The sequence below is a fragment of the Poecilia mexicana genome, unplaced genomic scaffold (genome assembly GCF_051168715.1).
Source record: "Poecilia mexicana isolate PSO_F unplaced genomic scaffold, ASM5116871v1 scaffold_10, whole genome shotgun sequence".
NCBI lineage: Eukaryota > Metazoa > Chordata > Actinopteri > Cyprinodontiformes > Poeciliidae > Poecilia > Poecilia mexicana.
In genome coordinates this window covers 30,023,473-30,036,721 of record NW_028263379.1, presented here as the reverse complement: position 1 = coordinate 30,036,721, position 13,249 = coordinate 30,023,473, and the positions used below count along the sequence as shown (strand labels likewise).

The following is a 13,249-nucleotide window of genomic DNA, read 5'->3' as shown; positions in this document are numbered from 1 at the left end:
GGAGTTAAGTTCTACGGAGTCCTCAAAGGGACATGGGGAACATTTTTCTTTTGCATTCCCTCGCAATAAGTTTACTGTAATATTTGCTGGTCTATTTTGTGTACAGTCACAAATGTCAATTTAAAATTTCAAATGTATACATATTTAAAGAGCCTGAACTCTTTGGTGCAAAACACCGATTGTAAATCAATTTATTCACTGCATGTTTATGTCTCTCTGTGTAAGTTTGAGATGAAACTGCACATGAAAACATCCCTTTGAACCATTCAGACCAACATAAAAGAGACACAATCAAAACTGTCAGATGACTTTATTACCCTGTGATAACTCAGAAATAGTCCAAATAGTTTGGATGTATTTTTTTTATTTCTTTCCTTCTTATGGAAAGTTTCTGCTTATATCCCAGGTTTGTGGTGCATTTCTATCCTAAAGAAAAAGACATAAAACTTCAGACATTTCACAATAAGATATTAACATACATGGAAAAATCTCACAAAAGCCTTATAGCAGAAAGTACGATGGCCACCTTAAGAAAGGCTTGCATTATTCAATGATGCCACACGAACTGATTAGTGTAATACTGCGAGAAAACGCAGAAGTTTTGCGAGGTAACGCAAAAGAAAAAAAAAATCCTCCATGTCCCATAAAGTTCTCATGTGGTCCAGATGCAAAATAATAATAATAATAATAATAATAATAATAATAATAATAATAATAATAAAATCAACATTTATTGAAGTGTCACAAATCAGTTAAAGGTTTCACAAATCACAAACTTGGTTTTAAATATTCTGCCATTAGTCGAAATTAATCTAGTCTGGGTTTAAAGAGTCCACGTGCTGTAGTTTTTTAACTAGTGTAGGTGAAAGATGCTGAAGGTGGTGAAAAATGATGTGGCGTCGCCCTTTAGTCAACTTCAGTTTCACCAGACTAAGGTTTTTTGTTTGTAATACGAGAAAAAAAAATGTTGTATAAAAAAGTTGTTTGAGAAGAGCAAGCAACTTGGCATCAGTTTTACAATAAGGACATTTTTAACCTTTTAACACATCAAAATGAAATTATTATCTGCCCAGGACTTTGAAATGATTGTTTAAACTATTCAACATTTCAAAGAAAGAACCAAGGACTTGCTGGGCTCGTCATGTCAGATCTTGATAACTTTATCTAAGCGTTTTTCTCATTCAAATGGCATTTTTAGTCAGTATTGCGTCTTTATTCTGCCAGTAGTATAATTCTTGTATTTCTTCTTGTATTAAAAAAAATAGCCTGACCTAATACTCCGTCATACTTTCTTTACTAACCTCGTCTGCCGTTTTTCTTTACACTGTCACAAACTTCTCCATCTCTCCTCTGTGGAGGTAGATATGTTTTAAAACCTTCCTCCGTCACTCACTGTCAGCTCTGTTTACACCAGCAAGTATCTGGCTTTTTTGAACAGGCAGTCTGTTGCTTAATTTGAACAGTGCTGCCGCCTAGTGACTGGAGGCTTGTTTATCAGTTAAGCGTTAACGGAGAAAAAGTCCACATTTTATTTAAATAAATAAATTTATTCTCGCTCCATAGAGAATAGAAGGGCTTTTTAAAAAAAAAAAAAAAAAAAAACGTCATACGTTTGAACTGCTGGTGTTTCAGCTGCTCTCTCTAGTAGCATGTTGGGGATATCTGGACAGGAAGCTGGAGCAGCCTCATTTTCATCATTTATGTCACTTTGAAGAGAGGGAAAAATGTATTGTTTGACAAAACAGATTTATTAGATCAAGAAAATATTATGTGATCATATGTGATACAGTTTTGTGTCATTAGAAAAATAGACAACTCAAGGTAAAAAAAAAAAAGTCAATTTTTACAGAATAAACCTTGCTTGTTATACCTTAGCTCACCTTTTGGACTTAGAAATAAGTACAATTCTGTTATCTGACTGAGACAATGAAGTCCACTTTATTTTGTTCTGATTCAGAATAAAACCCTGTAGCTCTCATAATTTAGTTATGCAATAGAGTTTACATTTCAATATGACTGCATATAGTATTAATTTAATATGGCATCTTCACATTATGTTAAAGATGACTGGAATCCAGGTTTGCCACAATTCTCAGCATTTTAACAACTGGATTATTTTGTGGAATGTGACAATGTGAACTGGCTGATCAGATCATGTGGCGAGGCTGCGTGAGAAAATTCAGAGTCGCCATGACGTTGTACCTAAAAGAAAAAAACCCTTTTTATTTAAAAGTTTTTTGATTCATGTTCATGTGATTCATAAACATGTGCTGGTTACTTTTCTGGAGAAAAAAAGTTGAAAATATTTATCATGCACATAATAAAGTGAGGATAGGAAATGTTCAGTCCTGTGTAATCAGAAAAATCAATCATTTTTTTCTTTGATAATTGAGAAATAATTATCTGTGACATATTGCATTTTTTGGTATTGATTCAATACCAAGTAAATACAGGGCCTATATCGCCAATACTGATAACAATACTGATACCAATACTGATTTAAGTTTGATATATCATCAAACTTCTGACATTCATGGGTATTTGTTGTTGTTCCTTTTATTTATTTTTGTTCAAACCTGTGACAAAATTTAGACAAAGTTTAAAGGTGTCTACAAAACACCTTTATGAAATACTTTGATAACATATTAACATGACAACCAGTACAAACCAGAAAAAAAGCAAAACACAGCAAGTGAAAAGCAAAACACATTAGTATGCATATTTTTTCTAAGCAAACAGTGCGCAGAAAATTATCATTTGAGAGAAAATCCAAACCGAAATCTGTTCTAAGGTAGAATTTCTAAACTACAATATAGAAACAAAACAAAATTGTCAAGAGGTAATCTGAAACTAAAAGTTTCAATCTTATCACGCTGGTAATAATGTGATACTGACACCAACTTAGAATCGATATTAGTGATATTTTTGGATAGATCCGCCCATCTCTACCAAATAGATTAGAAAAGATGAACCATGAAGTACAAACATCTACAACCAGTTCTTATCTCTTCAAGATGAAGTCCAGAATGGAAAAAAAAACTAATAATTCAGATAAATTACTTGTAAAAACTTACAAATGCATTCATGCTGTTGTGATTCAGGCTTAAATCAGTCATTGTTTTGTTAAATTGATAATGATTCTTCTCCCTTTAAGGCTTCCGTCACTTGCTGAAAGACAGCATCGTGGTCATTGTTGCATCTCTGGTCTCCTCCTCCTTTTCTCCTCCCTTCACTCTCCTCTCAATCCGTCCAACCCCCCACTTCTCTCCATTCACGCACCCCGACTTGCGCATCGCCTCCTCCGGCAATAATGACCAAGGATTCCCCGGAGGAGGAGACCCGAGTTCCGGGCGGCGGCATCGGAGGAGGAGGGGGCGCGGGGAGAGGAGCATCCAGAAGAAACCGAGCGGACGACAATGTCACCATCCTGACATCCTCCATGGATTTCTACAGAGCCGGCCGGAGTCGAGCCAGCAGCAGCAGCGACGCCGCCCCGAGCCTCACCTCCTCCGTGGACCTGAGCACCTCCTCCCTGGATACGAGCATCCAGACGCGGATCTTTAAGATCATCGTCATCGGGGACTCCAACGTGGGGAAGACGTGCCTCACCTTCCGCTTCACGGGGGGCAGCTTCCCCGACAAGACCGAGGCCACGATCGGCGTGGACTTTAGGGAGAAGGCGGTGGAGATCGAAGGGGAGACCATCAAGGTAAAGGCAGCGGCGGAGCTGGATGTGGACGAGAGGAGCGGTGTTTCGCCCTCCGCCCCTCCCCCTCCCCGGGCTTCAGCTCAGAGGATGACTCGGGCCTGGTCTCTTATTAATCCCCCAGGCTGTGAAAGCACAGTTCTCCTCCTCAGCTTTATTGATTATCTATGGGCAGGGGTGCTGATATGTACTTTCTGAGGTATGTATTATAGCACCCCTCACACCTGTAACTACGGCTCACATTGCAAAAACAACAGTGGCCTGTCATTTTACAAGTAACTTGAGTTAACCTGAATTTTTGCAAGCCTCCTCTGGATAGACTGAATTAACTATACTGTTTATCAACCACTTTGAAAAGCTTTTGTCATCCCTGTAACATTTTTATCCTTGTCTGTCCTTTTTTTGTTTGTTTTCTGCCACCAATAGCTTTTTTTTCTGCCTCTCTATTGTCATCAGTCGACAACATCAGACGGCCTATTAGGGTTATTGTGGGTAGGGGGGAAAAGGAGAAATAAAAAAAGACAATCTGAAATTTTGAGATTAATCTTAGACTATTAAAAAAAATAAAAATAAAAACAAGGACATTTCTGAGCAGGAAAAGTAAAAAATTTGCAAGAGGCTAAAGCAAACAGAAATTCTGAGACTAATGTCAGAATTTTTTTTTTTAAACATTTGACTTTCAAAAGTCAAAGTTTTTTTTTTAACTCCGACATTTCCAAGTATTTTCTAGAACATTTCTGAGTTTATTCTCAAACTTTCAAATTTAATTTTTATTTTATGTATTTATTTACTTAAGAAAATTTACTCCTCCTTTCTCTCTATCTACAATGGGCGTAAAAACGCCGTCGAAGGAACACGATTCAAAAAAGAAGAAAAAGAAATGGCGCCTCAATACAGAATAATTTTTCAGTCCTTGATTTGGCGCCCCCTAGCGCAGCGCCTTTATGCGTCGCATGTAGTGCATACCCGCTTTTTGCGCCACTGTACCATGTATTTTATATTTAAGAAATGGACGCAGAAATTCACGGTAACTTGAAAGATTTGTCGCCTTTTGTTGTTGAAAACAAAGCAAGACAATATAGGTGTTATAGGGTTAATTTAGACTTATACTGAGACAAAAACAGGAAAGGAGATTTTAACAAATCGGTAATTGTAGCATCCTCACATTTTTCCACCTTTTGTATCGTTAAATCAATATCACAGAATGATCTTTTTTTCCCCCCAAGTTTTCTGCTTTCCTTCTGTTGTCACGGTAACCAGGACCACATCTGTTCTGTGACTCGTACTCTGAAGTTCATCTTGGTGAAGCTAAATCTGCTAATTGCTGCATTAAACCTTGGCTACATACAGCAAATGAAGACTGACCTAGATCCTGTTTTTACTGCTGAGAACAGACAAAATCTTTTTGCAGTTTTCTTCAATCGAGCCCAACATATTAAGCAATCTGGTGGCTTTTCATATAATAAGGACAAAAAAATATATATATAAAGAAAAACATTTGACAACTCCATTCCTACAAATAAAAAATCAGATTATTTGTTTAATTAAAGTAATTCATGCTTAGTTTATTGTTGAGTAGGTAAAAAAAAAAGAAAATCACAACATTTTTAGTGATTTTAGTTTTATTAATTATTTTTGTTTTGGCCCATGTAACAAAATGTTTGGACACCCCTGGCTTAGATCAAACCATACGTGTTAAAATGTTCCATGTCTAAACTTAACTGAGAATAAATGGCAGGACTTGAACACTGCAAAGTAATTGAGATGGCCAGAGTGTAACTGCACAAGTATTGAATCACTTTTTAGATTGTTCTTTGGGGGGGAAAAGTAACAAAACAAAAACACATTTTTATCACAGCTATGCACTAATAAAAGTTGATCTGTCACCCAAGATCTCTAGAAATTACATAGAAGTTTGTGATTATGAGTACCCAGCCTCATTCTAGTGGTTGATCTGTGTCTATAAGGAACAAAATGCCTGCAACCTTAGATTCCCCCTGCGCACTCACACACACACACACGCACACACACACACACACACACAATGCTGAGTCAAAAACAGACACTAAATGCTGTCCACATTACCCCTGAGGCCTGCGTGTCTAAACCACTGAACCTCCTGTACAAACATCTTCCACTTTAAGGCTGTGTGTGTGTCAGGATCAATCCCATGTAATCAAACCGCCTCACGATAAATGGAATATTAATCTTTGCATGTATATTTGCGGCACTAGTTATTCAGTGTGAAGAATCATGTTTTTGTTTTACCAACTCATCCTCCCCCTCTCATTCTGCCATGGTGTCACCGCAGCAACCAAGCACCTACTCGGCAACAGACCAGTCAGATGTTATCAAATCCATGCTAAATACTGACTGTTAGTTGCATTACTGATCACGCAGATAATTCCATCGAGTTAGAGCAGGGGTGTCAAAGTCAAATTGATGGAGGGCCAAATAAAAAATTTAGCTACAAGCCGAGGGCCGGACTGATCGAATGTTCATTGAAATTTTTTTAAATGACGCATATAGTCTAGTGAACCTAATTGAACCTACTGAAAACCTAACAAATATATTCCAATATGATCAGATAAATAAAGCAATATTTTCTTATGGCTCTGTCAGTAATCTTTAATTTTCAACAGACACAACTGAAATATTTTTAAAATATAATTGGATTGAAATACAATAAAATAAAGTGCAAAAATCTATTAATCCACATATGTCAGAGTCAAGGCATTTAGATGTGTCGCCGGCGACACATCTAAATTTGCAGTACCGTAATTCCGCCACACGTAGCGCTAAGTGGAAAAATTCCAACGGTTTCTGAAAGGGGAGACGTTGCACTTTCCAGCAAGTATCGGGTTAATACGGTAACTTCGCAGCTGCAGCTGCAGAGAGTGTAATTAATCCGGGGGGCACTCGTTTAATAGACGGTATATTTCGGCAATAACTTGGTGGATATTGAAAGTTCCGGTTGTTATGGATACATGGGTAAGTACATCATCTCACAGAACATTTAAAGAACTACTTACAGTTCAAATAAGGAAGATATTTTTTTTCAGACGGGGTGCCGGCTTGCTGCGGTCTGCGGGCCGGTTCTAATAATAAATCAAGATCATCCCAGGGGCCGTAAAAAACCTTCTCGCGGGCCGGATGTGGCCCGCGGGCCTTGACTCTGACATATGTGAGTTAGAGAGAACGGCGCTCTCCTAAAGCTGTGAGAACGTCTTGGTACAATGCCTGGAGTTGTAATGTTGATGCATTAGCGGTTCATAAGCTGCTTGTCCTTTGAAGGACAGAACGAAAATAAGCTGGACTTTTCCTAGTTCAATTTCGTTTTTCTTAGTTAAACCTAATTTCAGTTGTGCAAACACATGGAACAGATTCTTCTCTTGTTATCAGATGAAGCCTAAATGAAATACAGCCTTGCTGCTTCCTCGAGATCAAACGTTTTACGCAGGTGCTGCTGATAAGATTCACCTGATTACTGGTTGATCATCAGCTGTTGTGACTTCCTTTGTAAAAGCAGAATTTTTTGGCTGTTTTCTGGTCTGCTGCATGCAATGGAGACGAGGAGATACTTGTACAGGCCTCAGGGAAGCGATTATTGCTTCCAATAGATCTATGAACATCTTGGTTCCATGTGCCGGGTTGTCCGGTCATCGTCCTCCATCTGTCTTCTCCCTTTGGAGTGGCTCGGCACTGAGAAGTCAGAGGAGATGTCTACTTAGATAACCTTTTGGAAAATAGATTCTGATTTCAAAACCTCTTGCTTACATTTTGGAGGAGAGTAGTGTTTGAAATGTTGCATCCGACTGAGTTGCAAGACTTGTAGAGCAATGTTCACACATGGGACCAAAGTGAAGATGTCTGGCCGAAATGCACATCTCATACCAACAGCGAAGCACGGTGGTGGAGAACTGAGTAGATCATCGACTCCTCCGTATGCTGAAGCCTTCTGCCATCACAAAGCTGAAACGTGACACAAACTGGGTCGTCAACAGAACAATGGTCTCAAACACAGACTGAAATGGTGTGACAGGACCTATGCAGAAACAGATGTCTGCAAACCTTAATGAAATGAAGCAACATGAGAAATAATAGAGGCTCAAAATTCCTCCACAGAGGCCTGAAGATATTGAAACAAGAAGGTACTGAATTACAAGTTCAGCTTAATATTTTGCCAGAAAACATTTCTAATTTAGCTTCCAATTGTTTAATAAGCAAAGTACGACAGAGCATTACAGCCGTACTACGAAAAAAAAGCCAAGAATAAAGTCAAAAAAAAACATGAGAATAAATTTGTAAAAATATGCGAATAAAGTCATATTATTTCAATAATAAAATCATAATATTCAGACAATAAAGTCCTAATATTACCAGATAAAGTCATCATGTTATGACTTTATTCTCCTATTATTTCCAGTAATTATCCTCATAACATTATACCTTTCTTTTTGGTATTGTTTGGTGAATCGTTAAAAGGTTACAATAAAACCTGCAAGTGTGGATTTTGTAGTTCTTGTTTGGTTCTGATATAACCTCATCTATCAAACTATAGACTGAGAAAAGAAAGGTCACCATTAATGAAGAAAATATAATCTGTCTGTCTGTCTCTACAGGTGCAGGTGTGGGACACGGCAGGTCAGGAGCGCTTTCGCAAATCCATGGTGGAACACTATTACCGCAACGTCCACGCAGTGGTGTTTGTTTATGATGTAACCAAAATGGCTTCCTTCCGCAACCTACAGACATGGATAGAGGTCAGCAGAAGCTGAAAAAAACAACAATTTCCTATTATTCTTTTGTATTAGGGTCTGCAAATGTTTTTTATTGAAGGTTTATTGTTATTGTAAAATGTAAAATATTAAGGCCGATTTTTTTCTCACTATTTTAGCCTTCATTTCCCTAATAGTTACTGTGGAGTAAACTTGGATGTTAACCTATGACGGCATTCAGGGCCATTGTATATATAAAAAAAAACAAGAGGAGTAAATTTCTGCCCCAAAAAACAATAAAACATTTTCTTGAAAAATTTCCAAGTTGAGATTAATCTCAAAATTTCTGTTTTTCTAGCAAATATTTGACTTTCCAAACTCAGAAATGTCCTTGTTTTTTCTATAAAATTTTTGAATTTTCTGACGGAATTGTACTCCTTTTCTTCAGTCTACAATAACTCTGCTATGCCGTCATATAAGCAAAAAGAACATAATGAGTCAGTGTGAGTTTTTCAGTTTCACTGATTTGCTAACACTTGCGCACAAACCTGGCTGATACAGCTGAATCCAAATCTGATTCTTGTGTCTCAATTTGTTGCAGGAGTGCAATGGCCATCGGGTGTCGGCGTCAGTGCCTCGAGTTCTGGTGGGAAATAAATGTGACCTTGTGGATCAAATCCAGGTTGGTGAACTCAAGGAAATGTTGATTCATTTGTTTTCATTCACACTTCAGCACCAAGCTTTCCCTGAACGTCACCATTTTCCACAGGTTCCCTCTAACATGGCATTGAAGTTCGCGGATTCCCACAACATGCTGCTGTTCGAGACGTCAGCGAAGGACCCAAAGGAAAGTCAGAATGTCGACTCCATCTTCATGTCGCTGGCCTGCCGCCTGAAGGCCCAGAAGTCCCTGCTCTACAGGGATGTGGAGCGGGAAGACGGGAGAGTGAGACTCACACAGGGGACAGAAACAAAGACTAACTGTCCATGTTGAGGAAGAAGAGAACAGGGAGGCATTTCTAGAGAGGAGATAAGAGGAGTAACTTATATAAAGAAGGAGGAATGGGATATGGGAGTCTGAAGGGGAACTTTTCTAGTTTGAGATGACAGGGAAGGTTTATGCTGACGCTAGTAGTGATGTGCATTCAGCGGACGACAGAAAGACATGTTAGGACTGAAATTTCGACAGAGTTCTTGTTCTTGAACAGAAGCGATGAATTGGGGAGTGGCATATAATAACGATGCTGCCTTTTAGACTACAATAGTGTGAAAACTCTTCCACTGACTTTCCTAATAATGCTGTATTGTCTTGTTCTTATCGTTGACCATATGTTAGCTCTTATTCCATTTGGAAACAGGACTTCCTAGACTTTTTTCTACTGCCTTAACAATTAAAACGCTGCCTGACCCATAACCTTCACAAACCATTTAGAGGAGCAGAGGTAGCGCAGGAGGCAACGGCTAAACTACCAGACATCCCGTTTCAGTGGCTTGTTTGTTGGAGGACTTGATCTTGCTCACAAGTAACATCTAAGACGTAGCAAATATATATGGAGAAAAATACTCAAGGTGAGCCTGACTGGAAGCACCTTGACAAGGTTTTCGAAAACAGACCCTTAATGGGTTGCTCTGTAGCATGCCACATATTGATTTCAGAGCTCCTCTTACCCATAGCGCTCTCTCACGCAGAGGGAAAGTAAGCGTCCTCTTTCTCCTCTACTCCTGATGTAAACATAACCCCTCCATGTTTTTACCTCCGAGGAAAAGGCCTGGCCGGCTCTCCCTTGGCGTGCAAATGCAGAAAGATCCGATCTCAGTCTTACGGGACTTTGGCGGATCGACTCGGCTCTCTTCCGTTCTCTTTTGTGGCCGTCTGTGGCCTCGCAACAGTATTCATCCTCCTTCAGCATTTACTCACTTTACCATGCTACGACCACAGACATGTTTTTCTGAGATTTCACGTGATAACCCAACACAAAGCGGCGCGCAACTGTGAAGCGGAAGGAAAATGATACGTGGCTTTCAAAAACATTTGCTCGTAAAAAGCCTGTCTTGCATATGCACTTGATCTCCTTTACATTGATAGTGCTAAATATAACCAAGTGCAATCAGTTGTATTCAGAAACCATGTTGCTAATAAATACAGTTTGTCATTGAATATCAACGCACCAGGAGAATGTTAATCAGGGCAACAGTCAAGATTTAGAAGCCGACTGATTTAAGGATGCTATGTTGGACCAGAGACGCATCTAAAATTTGCCAGACTACAGTTCTTCACCCCTGGCTTAGATCAAAGTGTAATCATAACGTAAAAACCGGTGTGGATACTTTCACAAGGCTTCCCTAGAAAACGCGTTGTCTCCCCATCAGCATCCCCGCCGTCATGGCTGGAAAGAACTGCAAAAACAAACTGTGACCGCCCTCATAACACAAGTTAAGTCCGGTGTAAATGAATCTATCCAGGGGGAACAGACTGCATGAAGATATCCACTAAGCCATATTGATTATTTACTGAGCACAGAAAGACAGTTTGCTTTACACTCAGAAACCTTATTACTGGACAGCAGGCGGAGGAACATGATGTACATAACTCAGCTTCAAAGCCCTTAGTGTAACAGAGCATCAAACACTCTGACAATGAAATGTATGGCTCTTTGTATTGTATCACTGTGGCCTACTTTTCACCAAGCACTAACAATACATCCAGATGTAGATCAGTGAGCATTTTAAGAGTTTCATCAACTGATCAGTGCAGTCATCAGGAATGACATTTTTCCTGTCAGCTAAACGCAGGAACATAAGGCTGACCTAAAGGGTCACAGTAACGGATTAGAACTTCATCACCTGGCCCAATGAGTCTCGATTTCAAACTGAGATACTAGAGTAGGAATTTACTGGGAACAACAATGATGCATATCTTCATCTTGCTTATTAACAGGCCATTGGTAGTGGTGGTGTAATAGTGTGGGCGTATTTTCTTTGAACACACAATGGCCCTTTGTAGCAACTGACCATTAATTAATCACCAAACCTAAGTATCTTCTAATTGGCTACTACTGGTTTCCTTTATATGAGGGTGGGTTCCCTGTCCTCCAGTGGTCAGAAAGATCTCAAATCAAGGAGGCAGCTTAGTGGAACAGGAGATTTGTATCATGGATGTACCAGAAAATGATTAGCTCTAAAGTTATGAGGAGCCGAATCCTTTGCTGGCCAACCCCGTCTCCAAAGCACGCCGTGTCCACACCTGGTCACGATAGCAGTAAGCCATGTTGCTCCTCCACCATAACAAGACATCTGTCCTCCACCAAACATTACCGAAGACCATCTTTATTGCCACTGAAATCCAAAAAACCCTTTCACAGTAGCACACAGAGCCAATATTAAACAGTTTCCCAGGGAATAGGGGAGGCTGCTGTGACGGTGCGTGTAGCCATATTGGATGTGGATCTGAGTCTTTACCTGGAACCCACCAAACACTGTGCAAATCCAGAGATCAAGTGCTCTGTCCACGTTTTAACATTTTTCCATTCTTTAAGTTCATGCTTCGAGAAACCTTCTAAGGGAGTTGCATTAGATTGGTGTATGATACCAGACACAGCTTCAACGCGTTCAGTGTTACAACCCGGAGCCGAGCCTCAGTGGGAATTGCAAAGGACTGTAAGAAGACTGCATCATGTAAAATAATATTTTTTATCACGTTTGGTGAGGAGGCTGGCCGGAAGATTTGGGAGAATGTACTCCACACTTCTTAGATTCTAGATCAGCCATTGTAATGCATTTCACTAAGTTCTTTATAAGTGTGTAACATAATTAGCATACTTGCCTTTCTTTATCGCTTTTCTTGCTAGTTTTACAAGTTAGTGCAGTTGATTTATGTTGGGTTTTTTTTATTTATGTGTCATGTTTGCTCTTAAGTGGATGGATGTCAAGACGTTTTGAAAAATGTAGTCTAATATATCTACTAAAGTTGTATGTAAGAGTAAATCATATCATATTAACATTGCAGAATACATGTGAACGGCAACAAGACGCTGTTATTAAGCTAAACGGACTGTTTGAGTACAATATGGTAGAGGGAAGTGCACTTCTTATATAACTTTTTTCCATAATTCTTTAAAAATCATAATAATAATACTACTACTACTACTACTACTAATAATAATAATAATAATAATAATAATAATAATAATAATAAAGAAGAAGAAGAAGCAAGGCGTATTAATTGTAAGATAGAGCTCATTGGACATTTCAGTATTCCTTCATCAAAATGTTTCCCTGGATTCAAATCCGAATGTTTTTTCTTTTTGTATCTAAGGAAAACTGGTTTGACTACTTTGTCACAGATGTCCAAATCAATTCACACCATGTATCCCAACAGAAATATTAAAAAACATTCACATGGGAGCTGATTGGTAGCTGGTGTTTTTTGTATAGCTTGTGTGGACTGAAAAAAAGAAGCCATTGCTCAGTGTCATCCAACATGTTGTTTTCTGACAGAGATTTGTAATGTTATTCTGCAAGTGCTGTAAAATAGCAATTTACTGTTGTTCTTTCAACAAAAGCCTTCACAGTGGCTTTACTTTCTTTTAAGATGTCTTTTTTCAGATTAGTAAACCTGAGGAGACAATGTCGCTGCTTGTAGGTTTTCATGTTTGTGAGATCATATCCATCTTCTCTTCTTTATATGTATCTTCTTCTGTAATACTGTCACAATCTCACAACGTGACTTCAGATAAAAATGCTGAAGAAACTGCTTGATTCGGTTTCCTTCTTTGAGTTCAAGTAGTCCAAATAAGCACAGGTTGTCAGTCAATCCATCCAGTTG

The 13,249-nt window shown here is 38.8% G+C and overlaps 1 protein-coding gene and 1 long non-coding RNA gene across 2 annotated transcripts; one reads left to right on the top strand and one right to left on the bottom strand.

Moving 5' to 3' along the window:
• Positions 1 to 3,200: 3,200 nt before the first annotated feature.
• rab33a (RAB33A, member RAS oncogene family) lies at positions 3,201 to 13,178 on the top strand. The gene is made up of 4 exons (XM_015011973.2): positions 3,201 to 3,709; positions 8,329 to 8,469; positions 9,026 to 9,106; positions 9,194 to 13,178. The coding sequence occupies exons 1-4, from the start codon at positions 3,311 to 3,313 to the stop codon at positions 9,416 to 9,418; spliced, it is 846 nt and encodes a 281-aa protein (XP_014867459.2). The 5' UTR covers positions 3,201 to 3,310; the 3' UTR covers positions 9,419 to 13,178.
• LOC106932983 (uncharacterized) lies at positions 6,128 to 9,068 on the bottom strand. Its single transcript, XR_015764514.1, has 3 exons — positions 8,973 to 9,068; positions 7,484 to 7,678; positions 6,128 to 7,408 (listed from the first exon to the last, which is right to left on the bottom strand). It is a non-coding gene; the product is annotated as an uncharacterized LOC106932983 (long non-coding RNA).
• Positions 13,179 to 13,249: the final 71 nt, after the last annotated feature.